At 28.6% G+C, this 22,952-nt stretch overlaps 2 protein-coding genes across 2 annotated transcripts; one reads left to right on the top strand and one right to left on the bottom strand.

The window, feature by feature from the left end:
• Positions 1-1,241: 1,241 nt before the first annotated feature.
• LOC100813771 (psbP domain-containing protein 6, chloroplastic-like) lies at positions 1,242-3,977 on the bottom strand. The gene is given in 3 exon segments (NM_001255775.2): positions 1,242-1,620; positions 2,269-2,585; positions 3,660-3,977. Coding segments are annotated over 3 exon segments (798 nt in total). The 5' UTR covers positions 3,970-3,977; the 3' UTR covers positions 1,242-1,449.
• An 11,089-nt stretch (positions 3,978-15,066) lies between these two features.
• On the top strand, positions 15,067-22,008 carry LOC100787538 (protein NRT1/ PTR FAMILY 3.1). Its single transcript, XM_041014008.1, has 4 exons — positions 15,067-15,431; positions 17,645-17,862; positions 19,341-19,900; positions 20,926-22,008. The coding sequence occupies exons 1-4, from the start codon at positions 15,287-15,289 to the stop codon at positions 21,830-21,832; spliced, it is 1,830 nt and encodes a 609-aa protein (XP_040869942.1). The 5' UTR covers positions 15,067-15,286; the 3' UTR covers positions 21,833-22,008.
• The last annotated feature ends 944 nt before the right edge of the window (positions 22,009-22,952 follow it).

Here is a 22,952-nt window from a genome sequence, read left to right as displayed (position 1 = left end):
AATCCAACGGTTATTATTTATTTAAATTGAGATTTTGCAACTTTTTATAAATTGTGGAGATCTGCTCCCCTAATACTATTCCATGGATTTAACATCAACCATGAAATAATAAATTTATGTCGGTCTACATAAATGGAGCAAAAATTCGAACTCGCTATGTTAATTTACTATATTTATCATTCAGCAATTTTTTTTTACTATATTTACCCATACTACCATGTTTTACAAAATGTCACTTGAAAGACTGAAAGAGCAATAATGACACAGACAGAAATAAATTGACAGAATTGAGCCAGAATTTGTCAAGATTCATGGGTCCTTGTTGGATAAGTCAAAAGAGTTGGTACTGTTCAAATAACAAAGAGTTAAAAATGTAAAATCATTCTAACAAAATTTCTATCAACAGAATTCTGGTTATCTATTATTTTCCTATTACAAATTTCTCTTTTTTAAGGGAGGATGATTGTGTATGTTTAGAAAAGAGAAATGCAAAACATAAGGTTGATAAAGGGAAGAATGAAGCAATATGCTCAATTTAAAAGCTGGCCACAGCGCTAAAAATATAGCAGTGTGCTTTCTCTGCCAAGATGCATTGGCTTTATAAAAGGAGTGTTTCAAGTGCTTTGGTTTTAGAAGTCCTTAATACAAATAAGAAAATCTTCCTAAAACTTAAGGAGGATTAGTAGAAAGGTTTAGAATCATTCAACAAATAATGTATTTAAGATCCAACAGTCTAACAGTCAGTATATTTTGATAAAAAAAATGCATTAAAATTATACATTAGATGATTAAGGTAAAGGGAACACTTATGTTGAGGCCATTGAAATTTCAATTTTGTACAATTACGTGCGAAGATATTTGTCCTCACCTAAGGTGAAAATAAAAGAGGGCTGGAAGATATTAGAGCTCTTACCATTGAAAATAACTAAGGTTTTGAAATGAGAAAGTTGTAGAGCTCATTAACACTGAAAAGTGTTGAAAACATCAAGAATAATTGTGAGGATAATATGAAAAAAGATTCAGGCAAATGATATTGGTTTCAGAAAAATGAAATTTTTTAAGCCAAAGTGATTGTTTCTACATTGGAAGGAGATAATAAAAATAAATATAGGACAAGAGGAGTGCTATGCAAATGAAGTTAATGAATCAGCTACTGTACTGAACATCTTTATTTTCTTCTTCTTGTTCTTATTTAACTTTTTTTTTTTTGTTAATTTTACTCTTTTGGTTACAAGATAAAATAAAGATAATCAATACATATGTCATTTACTCAATCAGGTATATATATACAAAGAAGAAAAAGGCCAGACTGTTGAAGTTAAAGGTTAACTACGGAACACAAAATTGAAATGGGTGCCAATGCAGCTCTTGCTGAGTAATTTTGTATAAACAAAAACTAGAAGGAAATAAACTGAAGGTAAACTTCTCTTATTTACCTTTGAGAGAAAACTAAACTTCAAAGGAATTAAGCACGGCCTTTAGAGTCTCCTCAGAAGTTTGCCACTGCTTGTCATTGGCACTAACCACAAACAAAACAACAGTGTTTCCCTTTGCTGTTGCTTTTGCAAGATTGTGTGTTCCTGTGAGAGCATATGGTGTTTCGAGCACGTATTTGTAGTACTGCAGACACCATTTCAGAAATGTTAGTCACTAATAATAGGCAACAGCAGTTTTCTATACTAAACAATATTTAGCCAGCAACATGAAGAGAAGATATTTATAAAGAGTATGCAATACAATCTATAATGGTGTGAGTTTCAGTAGATACAAAACTTGGTTTTGTGTTCTGTTTATCGTTTTCAATAGCGGCTGCACAAGGCACAGGGTGTTTCTTAAGAATAGACATGTGGACAGATAAAACTGTTATAAGCACCATATTGCAACACAAAATAATAAATGAAATGCTACTGGTAAAAAGACACTACAGAAAGTTCACAATGCTCCTTCCAGAGATTTCAAATACTTAGTTCTCTGAAATTTCTTATTGCAACTTGTGTAATACATGTGTGCATAAACCTCTTCTACATTGCTCATTTTAGAGAAATGCTTCAACTGGAACATTCTTGTTCTCTCTACGTAGCTAATGCTTGGAGGATAGGAACTGAAGTTAATATCATTGATTTTGTCACAATGTTGAAAAAAATAAAAGACTATTAATTGTTAAACTCATTACTTGAGAACTTTATTCAGTTTCTTCATTTTCTAATAAGTAAAAACAAAAGAAAAGCATAAGTGTTCAGACAAGTAGGCTATGGAAAGAAAATGTACTGTCTGATCGCCAATCTTTTCAACAGAAGTCTCAAGGAGCTCATCTGGATCCAAAGTGTTTCCAGTGACAAATGGCCCAAGAGAAGCAATCAGTTTTTCTGGGCTCCCGATGTCCTCAATTGATGCATTCGGTTTGTTGGTAAGGCGTATCAAAGGCGAAGCAACAACCTGAACTTTTCCTTGTTTTTCATCTTCAAACTTAACCTCCACCCAGGGCTCTGCACATTTAGGCTGGCAGTAATTTCCAGATAATATATTTGCTACACGAGCCTGTTTCCAAGTCGGGGGGAGGATAAACTTGTATGGCTGCACATTTCCTGCAAAGAACTAAATCTAGAGTATCAATTGCACAGAACAAGAGCAGACAAGATCAATTGCCTGAGATATGGTTTGATCTCTTAAATATAAACAAGTTTGGATATATACAAAGAACATATAAAAAGGTCAACAGTAAAATTCATCAGAAGCCGATAACTTTATGGACCATTTTCCAAAAAGGGTGCAATTTAGAATTGTAGATGCATGGGGATAACCTCATAACTACTATTGACTATAATCTATGAATCAGTGAAGGTGGGTGGCAACTTGTACTGCTTTGGTCCTGAAAGGTATTGTCCATACAAATTAGTACTTTGAGGGATGAAGGGTAAACTTGTTATCAAGTTGATACTTCTGAGGATCAATTTGTATAGACCTGAACTTTTTTTTGGTGCTAATGATGTGGTAGAATAGGGAGACATCCCAAATACTACCAAGTAGAGCACTAATGGAATACTGGGACTGCCAACATAAGCCTATCTAGATGGTAACAGCATCACCTAAACTGCAAGCAATTTTATCTAATCGTAGCTACTCACTAGCCGTTGGGTGCCAACCGACCTTCCTGAGGAGGTTGCTCGCCAAGCGGGATTTTATTAGCATCAGGAGGAATCAAACCCACATCCATGGGGAGGATGAGAGTTTATTATAGACCTTCCCTTTTAGGTACCAGATTGTACAATACCCCAGAGTTAATTTTACAAAATTGAATTCTACCTAGATGATAATAACAATAATAAGACCTTCGGAGAGTCATAACCCTCCAAAATTCACAGCTATAATATCAAAATATGCAATTGAAAGGCATCCATTAGATCAAATGAGATATCCAGGGGGCAAAATCATCCCTAGGAAGACCCCAGCTATCAATGAAAGCACCAAATAGTTTGCAGGAAAAGCATCAAAATCATAGTTTCCCTAGGCCAACTATCAAATTATTCAGGTTCTTGGAATATCATAATCATAATCATAATCACCACTTGTCCTTCCACATGAAACCAAAACAATGTGATGCACAAACACATAACCATGCAATCACTAAGTAACCACTCTCTAGTTTCAAATCAATGTACCTGCTCGAAGGGCTGGAGTGTCCTTGGGAGTGGCCTTGAAGAGAACGAAAGAAGGGTCAGAGGGAGAGGGTGGAAGGAAGGAGCCAACCTCAACTTCTCTAGCATGTGAAGGGGGTGGTTCTCTCATCACAACAAGTGGCAGAGGCATCAAAGCAACACCCTTCAAGAATTCCCTTCTAAGGGTGTGTCGGGAGGCAACATACTCAGAATCTAATGAGGCTCTGATAGCATGAAAAGCTGAGAATTTGGAAGATGAAGATGGTGATGAGACTGTAAGTGGGAGCAAGGAAGTGAATGCAAAGGTTGTCATTTCAGATTGAGGGGATTGATGTTAGTGAAATGTGTGTATGATGAAAGGACAAGGTTTAAAGTTGATGTTAGAATCTGAGTCACTGTTTCTTATCCATTGTGGATACACCAGGATCACACTTCTTAGTTCTTACACTTCATTACTCCCCCTCTTCGGAGAAATTTTAACTATGAACATTATTTCTTTACGATTAAGTGGATTTAGTATTTTAATTTTTTGAATTTTCAAAAGTTGTTAATATATTTTTCAAAGTCTCTTACTATATACGACAATTGGTATTTGATTCTATGAATTCTATGAGATAAATATTTATATGTAAATAATTATAATTCATAAAAATAAAATATTTATAAATTTATTAATCATTATATAATTAAAGATTATGTTCGAGAAAACATTTTAACTTTCTAATTTTTTTATTAGTTGAAAAATTCATTTGATTATTTGATAAACAAATTGTTTTAGTAACTTTTCATTAACTTCTAATATTTTTTGGAATGTTACTTCAAATAACTTTTTTTAAAACCTTCTAACTTTTTAAATATTTATATTTTTTTCTTTTTATCTTTAATATATTTATCAAATTTTCTGTTTATCATTTTTAAATAAATTAATATTTTATTATTTTCCATTCATTTTATACTTTTCAACTATTTTAATAGCTAATTTTATCGAATATTTATCATTTAATAAGCTGGTTTTTTTACTAATTTTGTCAAATATAACCAAAATTCATATTAAATAAATATTTTAAAACATTTAAATTATATGTTAGATTTATAGTAAATTTAAATTGTGATATAAAATTATTTTAGAATAATATGAATATATGATTAAAAAATCAAATAAGATAAAAAAAAGGATAATTTAATATAATTGAGAGAAATACTTTTTTTTGCCTAAAAGGGAAATAATGTATCAAATGTACCTTTTAAGGAGAGAATAGAAAGAGGTTGAGAGTTTCACTCTCCAAAGTAGGGATTCTGTTTTATAGTATACAAATACATGTATAATTAAATAACAGTATAAAGCAGATTTAATACCACTAATGTATTGTTGGGAGAAAAATTTTCTTCACACACAATCATGATTAAAGGTATGAGACATACATCATAATATAAATAGCGAAAGACATATCTTTTACATGGTTCGACACCTGTTATTTAAATCCATGAAAACATCCCAACAAATATTCATTACTATCTCATAAAGCATTATAAGTTTTCTAGACAAACTCATCTCATTACAAAACTTTCTTTTTTAGGGTGGTGACCCCTTCTCTAGGTTGGTGGTGACTTTTGTCTTCACATGACCCCTTTATATAGCAAAGGTTCATGGCTTCCTTCATCACTTAGTGGACATTAAGTATTTCACCTATCAACTTACCCTCTTATTATGCAAGTGGAATTCTCCAAGAGTCAAGATGCATTTACCAGCTCTTGGGATGTACCTCTTGACTTTCCACATACTTGTATTAATGATTGGAAATTTGGATTCAATTTTCTCACATGTCTTTTATTTGTTAAAATTTTTATGTGAACTATCTTTTAAAAGTATTATGATTGGACATTAAATGTGGGAGACTAAGCTCTTTCATTAAACCCAATATTTGTTGATACTATCATTGTATTCTTTTTTGGGGTGATACAGAGTATTTCCTAACTTTGTCAATGATTAATTTTCATTAAAAATCTGACTGATCATCTTAGCCAGATCTTCCATCCTAACTAGGAATGACAAAAAAATATGCACCCGTAGAAAAAATCTACAACAAATAAAAAATGAGTATGTTTAATGGGTACCTACAAGTAGTATGGGGTACAAATACTTTTATTAATTGCTTGTTAATGTGGTTGTGACGATCATGGTAGCCATTCCCGTGGGTATCCGTTACCCATTAATATTAAAAATACCTTAATACTCATATATATATATATATATATATATATTAATGAATTAATATTTATAATTTTTATTATTAACATAAATTCAAATTAATATTGTATAAAGTCTATTATAACAAAAACTGAAAGCAAAATAGTAAGTAATTTGTATAGTTTTGATTTTTTTTTGTAGAAATACATATTTTTTAAGATGTTGACTAAAAGTTAGGGGCCGACCCAACTTAAATGACAAGGGGACCAATAATAAAAAAATAAAATTCATCTATATATCATGAAAATATTCATAAATTGATGTTCCAAAACTTTAATTACAATAACATTATATCAAAACACAGAATGTCTTTCTTGCATGACATGACAATCATCTATAGTTGAATCCATACTAAATTTTTCACCAATTTACTTTTCAATGTATACTAACAAACAATTAGTTAAGAATTCATCTTTCATTGTCTTACGGTCTTTGATACTTTGATAGACAAGAACTCTTTCGATTGCAAGAAAAATATTTTTTAACCGATATAAATCAACAAAGCTCCATAAAAATAATAACTAGAATTAGTCAAAAACAATATTCAAATAAGATTTCTTTACAAAAAATTACTATTAATGTTATAATTTAAAATCCCAAGAGATAAAAATTGGGTGTATAATAACTAAAATTTGATAAAATATAATATCTAAATAATTTTTCTCACATATCTTTTATTTTTTAAAATTTTCATGTGAACCATCTTTTAAAAGTACTATTGTTGTTCAAGGTATGATAGAACATTAAATGTGGGAGACTGGACTCTTTCATCAAACCTAACATTTGTTGGTACTATATCATTATATTCTTTGTTGGGGTTACCATTACATAGGTGTAGAGCATTCATTATCTTTGTCGATGATTAATTTTCATTAAAAAAATCTAAATGATCATCTTAGTGAGATTTTCCCTCCCACCTAGGGATGACAAAAAAAAATTTATACGTGTGAGAAAAATCTACAACAAATAGAAATGAGTATGTTTAATGGGTAACTGAGGTACAAATACTTTCATTAACGACTCGTTAATGTGATCGAGACGATCATGATAGTCATTTTTACGTGTATCTATTACCCATTAATATTAAAAATACCTCAATAGTCATATATATATATATATATATATATATTAATGAATTAATATTTATAATTTTTATTATTAACAAAAATCAAATGTAAGTGATTTGTATAGTTTTAATTTTTTTTTTTAGAAATACATATTTTTTAAAATGTTGACTAAAAGTTAGGGGCAGACTCAACTTAAATGACAAGGGGACCAACAATAAAAAATAAAATACATCTATATATCATAAAAATATTCATAAATTGATGTCCAAAACTTTAATTACAATAACTTTTATCAAAACACATGCTAAACTTTTCACCAATTTACTTTTCAACGTATAATAACAAACAATTATTTAAGAATTCATCTTTCATTTTCTGATAGTCTACCGATACTTTGATAAACAATAACTCTTTCGATTGCAAGAAAAATAATTTTTAACAATTATAAATTAACAAAGCTCCATAAAAATAATAACTAGAATTAGTCAAATACAATATTCAAATAAGATTTCTTTACAAAAAATTACTATTAATGTTATAATTTAAAATGCCAAGAGATAAAAATTGATTATATAATAACTAAAATTTGATCAAATATATTATCTAAATAGTATTTTTAACAAAAGATAAAATTGCTATTGATTTAATGATTTTTTAGTTTAGAAAAAAATAGGAGATAAAAATAATTATATAATAAAAATTATTAAAATGCAATCTTAAGATAAGATTTCATTAAAAAAATAAAATCACTATCAATTTTATAATAAAAAAGTTAAGGATAAAATTGTATAGTAAGTAGTAACTAAAATTTTAAGAAAATATAATATTGTAAAAAAGTTCCAAAAAATATATGATTTTTATTTATGTGATAGTATTTGCCCAGTTTTTGCAAACTGCATCCCACTTTTTTATTTTTATTTTTACAGCCACACACTCACTCATTAATTTTAATTTTCAGAAAAAAGTCAGGGGGCTAGGCCATGGCCCCCTCAGTCATACTGCTAAAAGTGTAAGTAATTTGTTGGTTTTTAAAAAGGCGGTTTTGGAGGTAATGCACCACAACATGCCATGTGTAAAAAGTTTCCACAACAATAACTTTCAAATGTATAGTATGGATATAGTAATAAATAGATAAATAGATGTATATAGTAAAAATATAGTATAAGTCAATGAAGTTTAATTTAATTGCTTCAACGGAGTATTTGAATTATCATAAGTGTTATCACATTATTTTTTTATTTTTATTGATAAAAAAGATACAATATAAAGATAAATATAGATGATAAATTAATCTTCATGCACACTGACATCCAAAAACTTACAAACCTCTAGGCATATCAAAATTCAAGAAAATGAAATTTATTTCCAAAATTGAAAACTAAAATGATGATATCTTGGAATTAATAACTCAAATCTTAAATATTTATGGTCAACCAATCATTGGTTATAGTGGAATTGAGTTTAGTTTTCTTAATTAAAATTTCGATTTTAAGTCTTATGAATAAAAAAAATATGTTTAAAATTAATAACTCAAATCTCAAATATTTATCCTGTTGATCAATAAATTTTATGGAGAAAAATAATTATATTTGAAAGGAAATTTTCATTAAAGATGATTAGTTAGGTTTTCTGATAAAAATTAATTATCAATAAAATGAATAAATATTTTACACTAATGATATAATTAAAAGAAAGCTTTTAACTCATCAAAATCTATAGATGAAAAATCATGAGTAAAATATAATAGAAGAATGTTATGGATACTTTTTCTAACACTCTTTTTTATATTTGTTCTGTGATAGTTAAATTTATTAAAAATCATCAATTTTAATAAGTTTTGTTTCTCAATTAATATTTTTATCTTCTAAATTTATTAAAAATTGATAACCAACCAAAAAAATATTAAAAAATGAATGTCAGAAAGAATTTGGTAACACTCCTTAAGTATATTATTAATATATGCAAGAAAGTGTGTCAGTGACAGCACTATGCAGAAGACACTATGAAACTAATTTCTCCTGTGAGTATTTAATATATAACTAGTGCATAATCGTATCAAACACAGAAAGAAAATACTGCATAAACTGTCCCCATACGATGAGATTTGATTATATTCCAACTTCCTTGAACTGTGGTCTGTGGCAACACAGCTTAGTCTCAATTCAGACTAACTTTCAGTTTGGCGTAAGCAATGACGTCATCATAATTGACATTATATACTCACTAAAAAGGTATTTGTCTATTATTGTTTGTAATTTTGATTTTTTTTAAATTAAGAAGAGATGTCTATAATTAATTATTAATAACTACGGTTCTATTTCACGGAAGATCTAACATGAGTGAAAATTATATATATATATATATATATATATATATATATATATATATTAAATAATATTTTATCATTTAGACCAGTTTTTCTTATAGACGTACATAGATATAATATATAAAGGGTGTTGTATAATAGTAAGAAGGTTAGTATATGTATAAAAAAGGAAAAAACATTAAGAGAATTTTTTTTTGGGAAAAAATGTAAATTATATTAAACCTAAAATGATACAATAATAAACGGGGCATACCCCGCAGTTAAAGAAAATCAAAAGTCTCCCTAATACAAGAAGACATATATCAAGATGCTAAAATAAATGCAACAGATGCGCTTGTCTATGCATAAGAAACTTAATCTTGCTAATAACCTTTATGACAGAAAATTGATAATCTTCAAAAATCAGCTTGTTCCTAGACAGCCAAATGCAGTAGACTGTAATTGCTATAGCCAGACAACGTAATTTTCCTTGAACACCTAATGTGGATCTGCCCCTAATTAAAGAGTCAGTAATGCGCTGTAAAGAAGTGAAACGTCTGCGAAAAGGAGCCAAATCACGAATGTGAGCCCAAACTTGGAGAGATTTCCTGCAAGAAAAGAACAAATGAGCATTTGACTCAGACTCATTTGAACATAAAGGGCAGAGGGAACCCTTGTTCAAAAAAGCAACTTTGTCAAGAGTAAGCAGCCGATTCCTTTTAGCAAGCCACAAAATGAAAGACATCTTAGGGGGGATTGCTGGGTTCCATATAATAGAACACCAACTAACAGTAGGCTTGACACCTCTAATGTATTCATAGACTTTGTCAACAAGCAATTGTTCATTGATGCTCCAAGATTGAATCCTCTTTTTGGCCTCTTCCGTACTTAGCTCTTTAGAGATAATAAAGTCCCTTATTTGAATGATTTTCTTTATCAAAACTGAATCTGATGAAGAAGAATTGTAATTCCACACATTGCTCCCTCTGAAATAGTAATGGTGAACCCACCGAACCCATAGAGAATATTTCTTACAATGAAAGTCTCACAGGATACGGGAAAGAAGCGCAAGGTTCCAGTCCTTGAGATTAAAAAGGCCTAAACCCCCTTCTTTTTTCGGAGAACAAACTACTGACCAAGCAACCAAGGGCTTGTGATTGCCAATATCCGCTTTGCCCCACAGAAAATTACGGCACGAAGCGTTGATCCGGTCTAGAACAGATTGTGGCAAAGGAAAAATCCCCATCCAGAAATTCTCAATTCCTTGAATAACCGCTCTGATCAACTCTAACTTACCTGCATAAGATAAAGACTTTTTGCTCCATCCCTGAATCAGGCCAGTAATCTTGGAAAGTAAGGGAGCATAATGACATACATTTAATCTAGATGATAAAAGGGGAACACCTAAGTATCTGAAAGGGAAGTCACCCAAGTTAAATCCAGTAAGCTGCTGAATATGAGAAAGCTCATGAGGCCTAATACCGGCTGAGTATATGGCAGATTTATCAGAGCTGATGGAAAGCCCTGAAACCCTATAGAAGTGCTGAAGCTTGGCAAACATAGTTGACACAGAAGGGATATCTCCTCTAGATAGAAGCATAATATCATCTGCAAAAGCCAAATGAGATAGCTGAATACTTGCACAGTTGGGATGAAATTTAAAATTGGCATCTTCCTTGAGGCTGCTCATATCTCTGGAAAAGTACTCCAAACAGAGCACAAACAGATAAGGGGAGAGAGGATCCCCTTGTCTAAGACTCCGCTGCCCTTTGAAGTGACCATAAATGGATCCATTGACTGTCACACTAAAGGAAGTGGATGAAACACATTCCATGATCCAAGTACAGAACTGGGCTGGAAAGCCAATGGACTTAAGCATCCAATCCAAGAATTCCCAGGAAATGAAATCATAAGCTTTATGCAAGTCAATTTTCAGGAGGCATCTCGGAGAGGATCTTTTCCGGGCATATTTGCGCAAAATCTCTTGAACTAGGAAGATGTTGTCCATCATCTTTCTGTTCTTAATGAAAGCAGTTTGAGTTTCCCCAATAATAGTCTCAAGCACTAGGGCTATGCGGTTAGCCAGAATTTTAGATACAATCTTGTATAACAAATTACAGCAAGATATGGGTCTAAAATGGTTAACCTGGGAGCCCTGATCATGCTTAGGAATAAGCGCAATAATAGCATGGTTGAGCTACTTTAGAATTTTTCCAGTTGTAAAGAATTCATTAACCACTGTAAAGATATCATCACCAATGATATTCCAAGCCTTCTTGAAGAATAAAACATTGAAATTATCTGGCCTAGGAGCTTTATTATTATTCATCACAGAAATAACGTTCCAAACCTCTTGCTTAGAAGTAGGACAAAGTAATGATACCTCAATAGTGTTAAAAAGGAGTATATAAAAATTTTACCAAATTAAGAAAGGAGTATATATACACTAAATTATTATAGATTAGGGGGGTATATATACAAGTGAAACCTCAACGTGGGATATATCGATAACCATCCCTATTTTTTTTTTCTTTTGTAAATTTCACTTATACTTCCTAAATAATTTTTTTTTTCATAGACTTTTTTTCTTGATAATAATTTTAGTTTTTGTACTAAGTAATTATATTAACTAATGACATGAAAGTTAAGTGACTTATCCTATTATTAAAGAGTGTAACAAGACTAATAATGTATAATATATTTTTGATAAATTATATTTTTAATTAATTTCTTATAAACTAATTTGACATTATCAATTGGTTTGAACACATACAAGATTAAAAATATAGTATATAAAAAAAAATTGATGTGACTATCTTATGAGAGAGACTCCTAGGTGACAAGATTAGTCACATGACAACTAATACAACAATTTATCTCAATTAAACATGGTTATTTTTCATAAAATTAAATTTTAGTTCTTAAAAGAATTTTAACAGTTTTTATTCCTATTTTTATTATTTTTTTTATCATTACCGTCAAATATCACCATTATATAATAATAATGTGATCATTATTTAGACATTTACATGACTATACACATCTTCATCTAATCAAATGTGACACTCACATATAATTTTTTAGTCATTTTAAGATGTTATATATAATTTTTTAGTGATTTTAAGATGTTATAAATTTGTAACAGTGTAAAAATATAAAAAAAAAGAATTTGAAATTTGAAAAAGGAACATTAAGTTAAATTTTTTTTACAATTTATTATCTAAAAGTGATTTTTTATACAACTTAAATAAAATAAATTGTTTTAAAATTACTGTTTGACGAACATCAAAATATTCTATTACAACTAGTTATGGCAAGATCAAATTCATATAAATAATTATTAAAATAATTTATTTTCCATAAACTATCTAAAATATTCTTTGTTTTGCATATATAGAAGAAAAGAGTGTTCGTAACTCGGTTTGTCTTGACTAAAACTAATTTTGATGGATTTGAGTTTTAGAAATTGAAGCCGCTTTATTTTGAGGACGAATTATAATCATACTTTGAGTTTCCCCATGTCTATACAATATTCTATTTTCTTTTAACATTTATATTTTTTAAATTTATTCATGCATGATATTAAAATTGATATATAAATTATGTTGACAAATCAAGTTAGCTTAGTCTCATCTCATGTACTATATTGGATCTCAATCTAATCAAACTCAGATCCAAACAAATCATATTATTAAGTATTTTAATAAAATATAATCCAAGATAAACTCATCCTGATTTCTTCGTATAAACATGCTCAATTAAAATGTCTTCGTTTCCGACAGTCCCCAAAGAAAGCTTAATTAAGGTTCCACAAATAGAGAGAGAAATGATTAGAGAAATATGGAATGAATTATTGGACTTAAACTTTCCTATAACATATGTCATCAGTTGAGTGTTGTTTCAACTTTCAACTTTTGAACAACTCGCAAATTTTTATGCTAATAAAAACAAAAGGAAAAACGGTGTTGTTGTGCATGCACAGTTTTGGATTGCTATATATTGGAGTGTCAAATATAAATGTAATGTTAAAATATTCTGCTATACAAAGACAACTTTAAAATAATTTAATCTTGTATATAATAACTAGTTATTTTACCCGTGTACACATCCTTACTTATCTTTTTTTAAAGAGCACATCCTTACTTATATTCTAGTGTGAATTATAGTAGTAATATTTAAGATTATACGTTTTATCTTTAAAAAAATTATACATTTTATGTGAAATGTTAAATGCAAATTTCTGAAAATTTCTAAATGATTGATACATTGGTATTAAACAAATTTAATGATTTATACATTGGTATTATACATTTTTTTATCAAAAAAAAAAATTTTAAAAATAGAATGTATTAATTATAATAACAAAGATTTTTCAAATAATAAAATGTGCATCTAAATGTATGGATTAATGGGCACCTGATTGTTTGAACTTAACTAGTAGTCTCAGTTCAAATTTTAAACATGTAAGTGTATTAAGTACTTAAGAAAGAACGGCTATAAAAAATCAATAAAATGTGGATAAAAAAATCTCTCATTTAAAAATGCATTAAATAATGATTGGAAATAAAATTCATTAATTACAGCAATGAATACTTTTCAATAACTCATCAAACAAAAAAAAAACTCGAATATGGAAAAGTCTTAAAAAATTTATTTCATTTTGTTTTATTTTATTTTAAACAATAAAAATATTTTTTTAATATTTTATTTTTTGCATATGATATTATTAGTGAAAATGAGTCGTCGACTAGATTCGAAAATATTTTATACCTATAACATGATAAAAAAATGTTCTAGTAATTAATGAAATTTATTAAATAAATTAGAAATAAAAAAATTAAGATTTAAATGTTTAAAGTACCCTTAGTTTCGGGAGGTTATTATTTTTACGTTTAATGGTAAAAATATTATTTTCTTTTAATTTTTAATTTAATTTTAATTATTTAAAAAATTAGAAAACAAATATTTTTATATTATTTTTTGAATATGATATTTATTTTAAAAAATAAAATAAAATTTAAAATTTAAATAAATAAACGAATTAAAATACTTTTAATTATAAAAATATTATTTTATTTTGATTTTAATTAATTTCAAAATAAAAACAGTGAAATCTATTTTTTTTTGTGTCTGATATTTTTCTCATGAAAATGAAATTCATATATCTAATTAATAAACTTATAATAACCATTAAAAGAATACATAAATTCAAACACTCAATAATCAAATCATTCTCCCAATACCTAATAATTTAAAAAATACAATATTCTATAAAATTTATATTAAAAACTCACAGTATATTAAATATCCTAATAATAATGATCATTTATTAAATAAGTAAATAAATATAATTGTTAAAAATTAATTATCTAAAGTGTCTCTAATTCGAAAAAAAAAATCTATAATTTTTTTTTTAAAAGTTAGTACAAATAGCCAACCCAATTTAACCCACTGCGGATTGATAGGTTGAAAGAGTTGGCTCACCTCAAATGAAAATAAAAATAAAAATAAATTTAAATATTATTTTAATTTTTTTGTGACAAAATATTATAACACTTAAACTATATTAAACATTTTGTAATGATAGAGGAAAAATATCAAATATTCAAGGAGGATTATTAATAATAAAGTCTTATTATTATTATTTTAGTTTACGAGTCAATTGTATTTTAAGTGAGTTAGTTTACTTTTACATAATTAAAATGAGTTAATATTTTTCATTCTAACTCAACCCGACTCAAATTTAGAGTGAATTTATTATTAAGTTAGTGAATGAATTAGGGTCAGTTTAAAATTTGAGTCTTGCAACTGCATTAAATATACATGTGATGTAAACTAAAAACCCAGCCTCAACAAAGTTAGCTCGCGGGTGATTACAACTCAAACAAAAACTTCCTTATTATATTATAGAAATATAAATTATAAAAGATACAAAGAGCAGATTAGAATGGCTATATAAAGAGTGCAAGGTGTAAATATCTGCATAGACAACATCGGTGGTCTGGGGCATATGCTAAAACAGATGTCAGACATGGATACTGTAGAGAACAGCATTAGAGGCAATGGCGAGATAGCCGAGAAAGAAGAGCACCAACACCATACCAGTAAGACGGAGCATCGACGAGGAGGCATCAGAACCTTACCCTTCATCCTTGGTCAGCCACACTCATTCTCTCTCAAACTTGATTCTACTTTTTAACTTCTCATTCTCCATTTCCTTCTTGCATGCCCTTAATTTTGTTTTTCATTCAATTTGTTGGTTCGGCATCAGAGAAATTAAGAATTTTTCATTTTAAGTTATACTATATGAAGATTCAAGACAAAGAGGGAGAGAAAGAATTATAAGAAATGTTACTCATAATTCATTTTTTTGTTATTAACTAAAATTTATTAAGAAAAAAAAATATAAAATTGCATAGTTTTTACTCTCTTTTTTTTTAATATTTTTAATGATTTTCAACCGTATTAACTAAAATTTATTAAGAAAAAAAATATAAAATTGCATAGTTTTTACTCTCTTTTTTTAAATATTTTTAATGATTTTCAACCGATAATGATAAATATATTAAAGATCCAATAATGCATTCAGGCAGTCCTCGGGAAAGCTAAAGCCCAGTGTCTGTTAGTGTTAGCTGTGGTTGTGACAAAATAGCCATCCTCTTATTTTTATATAGAGAAGAAAAGATTTGCGTGCAGGTTAAAATGCATTATTTAATTCATGAAAATTCAATAACACACCCTATGACATACTAGTAAGAAATTATTAGGGAATTCTTTACTATCATAATTTTTATAAGTTTTTACCTGACATATAATCTAATATTTTTTAAATTATAAAATTAAATATCTATTAGTTCAGACCATAAATAAGTACGTAGTGATTCAAAATTACTTAAAATTTCTTCTCAAACACATTTCTTTTAACAATTTTTTAATTTGCAAAGAAGTCTGTTAAACTGTATATTACCCACACTCTTCTTTTATTTTTTTTTTAATCTAGAAATGACGTAGCATATATAAAAATAGAAATAGTTATTTACGTGCACATTTCGTTTTCATGCAAAACATAATTGGCTCCTTTATAAATTAACTAGTTTTTGTATAGTAGACTGCAAGGAATTTTTATGTTAGATGTAAATTATAATTTATATTTTTCATATTTTTAAATCAACTTTTATTATTAAATATCATTGATGGAAGTTAAAAAATAATTATTTAAATATTTTGTATTGGCTATTTTTAATTGGTGAAATATATATTTTATTTTTCAGTTAAAAAATACAATTTCTTAATTGAATTGATTTTATAATATATTTATATATGTTTATATATATATATATATATATATATATATATGATTCTTTTTTTCTTTTATAAATATTAAGGCAAAATTGATTTCAATTGATTATATAAAAATATTATTTTAAATCATATAATAAATGAATATATAATATTAATTAATGAACATATGAAGTCAAATATTCATCAATAAATTAACCATTAAAATCTATTATTCTTTTTTAATAAATGTACATTTAAAACTCACTCACTTTGTATTAAATTTGTCTCATTAAGTATAATTTATTATAAAATTACATATTTTACACCGTTAGTATATCATTTTTTTTCAAAGTATAATATTATAAAAGGTATTTTTTTTTAACTGGATTATAAAAAGTATCTTAAAAATTAAACTAGTACTCTGTCTATTTTTTCCATGAAAACTTCCATGTGGATTTGGAAACGGAAAGTCCACGATTACAGACTTAAAGTAATTGCACCAAATTCAAATCCTCTTATCATAAGTATGTATATAAGAGCATATCAAGGGTGCATGAGAACTTGAACGAATAGAGCAGTGTATTAAAGGGGAGTAAATTTTTGTATATAATTATTTAAATATTTAATTTCTAAAATAATCATTTAATAAATAATAAGTTTAAAAAATATTTTATTATTAATTTGATGAATAAAATTAGAAATATGATCTAATATTAGAAAATTTTAAATAAATATTAACTCAAAAATCTATTTTTCTTATATATTTTGTTTTATTAATATTTTTAAAATTTTAATTTTTTTATTTTTCCTCATATATATACAAAGGATCTTGAGGGAAGCTGGGAACCAAAGTCCCCCGTTTGTCTCCCTTTGATCCGTCCTTGCATGAGAATATATGATATTTATAATTTTTGAAATAAAAGAATAAGAGAAATGCATGTTTAGCAGTGTCCATTGTGCAGGTTTTTTTTATTGATAAATATTAATTATTAATTTATTAATTTTTATTACTGGATGCATCAACAATTATATCAGTTAATCTGCAGTTGTTGGAGGTTAATTGTGCATTATATTACATAATATGCAGCAAATGAATTGTGTGATAGATTTGCGAGCTCTGGTTTTCATGCAAACATGATAAGCTACCTCACTCAGCAGCTGAACATGCCATTGGTATCTGCCTCAGTCACGCTCACCAACTTTAATGGAACTTCTAGCTTCACTCCTCTCTTTGGAGCTCTCATTGCTGACTCCTTTGCTGGCCGATTTTGGACCATTGTTGTCGCTTCTTTCATCTATGAACTGGTTTCTCATCCTCTCCTTTTCACTCTCTACAATCTGAGTCATATTCACCTATCTCACTCATGAAACTTTGGATATATAACCCTCAACTATTTTAAATGTTTTCATTAATTAAAATTAGGATCTTAGTAATGAATTCTAAAAAATTTTAATTGTAAGTTTATACTTTTTGTCAAAAAAATCTTTTTTTTTTACAATGTTATACTTCCTTGCACTCATTAGCTATAAGTAAAATTAAGGCTAAATTACAATTTTGGTTCTGTAATTTTTTAAATTCATAATCTTTTGTTTCCTTGAATTTTAATTATAATATTTGATCTTCTAGTTTTATAAATTGGTGATTTTGATTCTCTTATATATTATTAACAAATAATTTTGATTAATTGAATTATTAAGTTAATTATAAATTAATCAAATTATTAATTATTAAAAAATTAAATAAAAATATTAATCCTAATGTTCAACAATATTGTGTTCCTCCTCCTCTTTTGCAAATACCTCTTCTACATATATTGTGTTCAACAACACATTAAGATTAATAGTCTTTTATTAAAGTTTTTTTTAATGATTAATAACTTTTATATAATTTATAATTAATTTAATATTTCTAATAATCACAATTATTAGTTAATAATTTATCAGGGGAATCAAACTCACAAATTTATAAAACTAAAGAGATCAAATGTTACAATTAAAAATCAAGGGACCAAAATTATGGATTTAAAAAATTAGGGAAACCAAAATTGTTATTCAACTTAAAATTAATCAACTTTGTGTTAATTAATAAATTCAGTAAATATTATTTAATTTTATTAATTACATTTAATTTTTTTTTAAAATGTCCTTAATTGAAACTTGATAACAATAATAAGAAAGAGTAATTACAATTTTTGTCAAAAAAAATTGGAAATAGTTTCTCTATTAATTGAAGAGCATTTTTGAGATAACATCAATAAATAAGATAAAAGTGATTAAAATTTACTTATATTTGAGTGTATCAATTTTTTTTTAATTATTGTTTATGATTGAGTTCGGAGAGAATATTAATTTTGTTAAAAAAAACTAAATGGACCACCTGACAACCTCTAAGGATGGTTCTCTTCAACAATTTTATTTTTCATTCATGAAGTTCGAAAACTTGAGACATTACTTATCTTTAATAAGACATGCAATATATGTTACAAGCTTAGTCCACCAGGAGTTATAAAAGAAATGAGATTAATTAGAAATGTAACAAAAAATGCAGGATTCAAAACATCGTTTTAAAACTTTTAGCAGTTTCAATTTCATTATGTCACTCAATTTTATTTTTAAAAAAAGTTTTGCTGGGTTAAACTCAAATTTCAAACATCTCTATTCTCAATCATATCAACCTGAACCAGTTTCAATCCAAGTAAGATGAGTTAGGAGTGAAGCTTTTCCATTTTAATTAAGTTCTATACCCTGCCAATAATTTTGCCATACCATTCTTCTTGATACAGGGATTGATTGTTATAACTGTATCAGCTATACTGCCCCATATGCACCCTCCACCATGTCCAACTCAAGTGAACTGTACAGAAGCCTCATCCTCTCAAATGTTAATACTCTACCTCTCTCTCTTACTCATATCACTAGGCACAGGGGGCATTAGACCTTGTGTTGTGCCCTTTTCGGCAGACCAATTTGACATGACAAAAAAAGGGGTGGCATCAAGAAAGTGGAACCTCTTCAATTGGTACTTTTTCTGCATGGGGTTGGCTTCTCTTAGTGCTTTGACCATTGTTGTTTACATTCAAGACAACATGGGATGGGGTTGGGGCCTTGGAATTCCAACCATTGCCATGCTCATATCCATCATTGCCTTTGTGTTGGGCTCACCGCTCTATAAGACAGTGAAACCACACGGTAGTCCATTGGTTCGTTTGACACAAGTGGTTGCAGCTGCGATAAAGAAGAGGAGGGAGGCTTTGCCTGAGGATGACAAGCTTTTGTACCAAAATTGGGAGCTTGATGCTGCTATTTCTTTGGAAGGAAGGCTTCTACACTCTGATCAATTCAAGTAAGTTTAGTAAAAAAAATTGGATTTGGATCTTTTCCACTTCAACGACATGATACATTTTTCTTTTTTTTACAATGTTAACAATGAGATTTAAATCTAAAATTCGATGCAAACCTATTCTAATTTTTATTATTAGGCCGGTTCCAGTGGATATAATTAAGACCGCTAATCATGTTACTTCTTTCACGATGAAAAAAATTTGTATCTTTCCTTTCAATTTTGCTCTCCAAAAACCAGGAAAAGATGTAAAATAAAATAACCAAAATAAGTCAAATTTTGATATGATACCGACATTATTATTATTTGATGACCCTCCATTATTAGTTGTTACGTCCATTAGTTGTTTTAAAAATAATACTAGCATGTTTGTTTCCCTAAACAGATATTTATATTTTGGAGACAATGAAATTTATAGAATATTTGGTTGTCAATATCCTCTTTTGTTATTTTGTCATCAATTTCCTCGTACAGTTTTAGATAAGGGTGGCGCTTTGATAACCCTTTCTAGCTCCAAATTTTGAAGTATGAATGTGTGTGGTACTGGTTGGCTTTTCTTGGTTTTTCCCTTTTTGGACTGTATATAAAAAGGAACCTCAAATGCAGAAGCATACAACAACCAAAGTCCATTTTCTCCACCTCCATTCTGATATATTGACATGCTTAACAAAGTCTATTTTATCATAACAAACGATTTCACATGGATTGCATGTACTACTAAATTATCAAGAAATATATAATATAAGGTTTGCTGATACCAATAAAAATTGGTCCAGTTGGTAACGATCAGATTCATATTTCACCAAAACGTGAGACTTTGTCTATAAGTGTTCTATGAAAACACCTCTGTAAATTTACAGTTGCAAATTTAGCGTCACTTGACTATCTCTATAATCATATGAGCACAAAATATAGGCTTTGCTACCAGAGTGACCATATATTGCAAGTATCTTGATAATTTAATGCCTGAATTTACAGTTGCAAATTTAACATGACTTGACTGTTCTCGAGTTAATTTACATCTTCAGATGTTTGGACAAGGCTGCAATTGTGACAAATGAAGAGGGTAGTGATCCAAATGCACCACCAAACTTATGGAAACTAGCCACAGTCCACAGAGTTGAGGAGCTAAAATCCATGGTTAGAATGCTTCCAATTTGGGCCTCAGGAATATTGCTCATAACCGCTTCATCAAACCAGCAGAGTTTTGTGATTCAACAGGCTCGCACAATGAACAGACACCTCTCTCACTCCCTCCAAATCCCTCCAGCAAGCATGTCCATCTTCAACGTCCTAACCATGATGGTAGGCGTCGTTCTCTACGAACGCCTTTTCGTTCCCTTTGCTTTTAGACTCACAAAGAACCCTTCTGGAATCACATGCCTGCAGAGAATGGGAGTAGGTTTTGTGGTTAGCATCTTTGCCACACTAGTTTCTGCATTGGTGGAAATCAAAAGAAAATCAGTTGCTGCAAAGTACAACTTATTGGACAGTCCAAATGCCACTATTCCTATTAGTGTGTTCTGGTTGGTGCCTCAGTATTGTCTTCATGGTGTGGCTGAAGTTTTCATGGTTGTGGGACATTTGGAATTTCTCTATGATCAATCACCTGAAAGCATGAGAAGCACCGCTACAGCGCTATACTGCATAACTACTGCCATTGGGAACTACGTTGGCACACTATTGGTGACATTGGTTCATAAGTATTCTGGCAATGAGAGGAATTGGTTGCCTGATAGGAACCTCAATAGGGGTAGATTGGAGTGCTATTATTTTCTTATTAGTGGGATTCAGGTTGTGAATCTTATTTATTATCTAATATGCGCTTGGTTTTATACCTACAAGCCCTTGGAGGAAATTGGTGATATAAACAAGCAAGAAGACATGGAAAAGGACATTGAAAAAATCAAACATGAAAATTTGTTAGAGGGGTAGGGAGGGAGAAGATAGAGAGAGTTTGCAAAGAATGAATGAATTGATGTTCTTGTTGATGTTGGAATCTGATAATTGTTCAATTCCTCATTGAATGTAACCACATGCCAGGGCGTTTCTTGTTATTTTCTAATGTGCTTTAGTCTTTTGACATTAATGAATGATGAGTGATTTCATTTCCTTAAAATTAATAATACTATTGAAGAATTGTTACTAAATTACGAACTTAAATATCTCTCTAAATATAAAATCATCATAATAATAATAATAATTACTTGTTTGGTTAATGAAAAAATTTCTAATGTATTATTGTAAATATGAAGTAATACATTTAATAAATATAAATATGTATTACATTTAATAAAAACCTAAAGCCATGAAAAGCAATATATGCAACTACACTTAACAATTCCATGAATCAGCCCGATCGAAAACTCATATGTAAATCATACTGGAGTGGTATTGGAACTGTGCTGATGTCTGTGTATCTTTTTCCTATTTATTATTAGTATTAGAAACGAGCAAGAGAAGCAAGTTGACGTGAAAATTTAGCCATCTCAACACAGATAGAGTTATTATTATTTTCTAACAACTTGCATGCACTCGCATGATGATATCGATTAGTCAAAGAAGATGATATCGATTAGTCAAAGAAGAGAGTCAATCATGAACTATTTTAATTACTAAACTTTGAGTTGTCACCTTGAATTAAGATGGGTAAAAGATTCCTAAGATTTTAAAATCTGGTACAATTTGCAAATAAAAACAAGTATATTTGTATTAGAAAAATATAATTAAAGTTGAAAGTATTTATTTTTCCCAATTATTAAGTTTAATTTCTAACTATATTTTTCATATAATTAACTAATTTCTATTAGAAAAATGAAGTAGTTATTAACAGCAGTTACTCATTGAAAATAAGTTAAATTTTAAAAAATTATAATTTTGGAGTTTTCATTTTAAGAAGAGCTTTTCTCATCGAAATTTAGTTGGATGACTATGTTTATAAATTAAAAAGCTTAAATATATTTTTGTCTTTTAAATTTGGGATATTTTTTGTTTTAGTCTCTCAATTAAAAAATTTATTCTTTTTAATCTTTCAAATTCATGAAATGTAATTAGT

This window comes from Glycine max, chromosome 3 (genome assembly GCF_000004515.6).
Source record: "Glycine max cultivar Williams 82 chromosome 3, Glycine_max_v4.0, whole genome shotgun sequence".
In the NCBI taxonomy this organism is placed as follows: Eukaryota; Viridiplantae; Streptophyta; class Magnoliopsida; order Fabales; family Fabaceae; genus Glycine; species Glycine max.
This window is presented reverse-complemented; position numbering and strand designations above follow the sequence as displayed.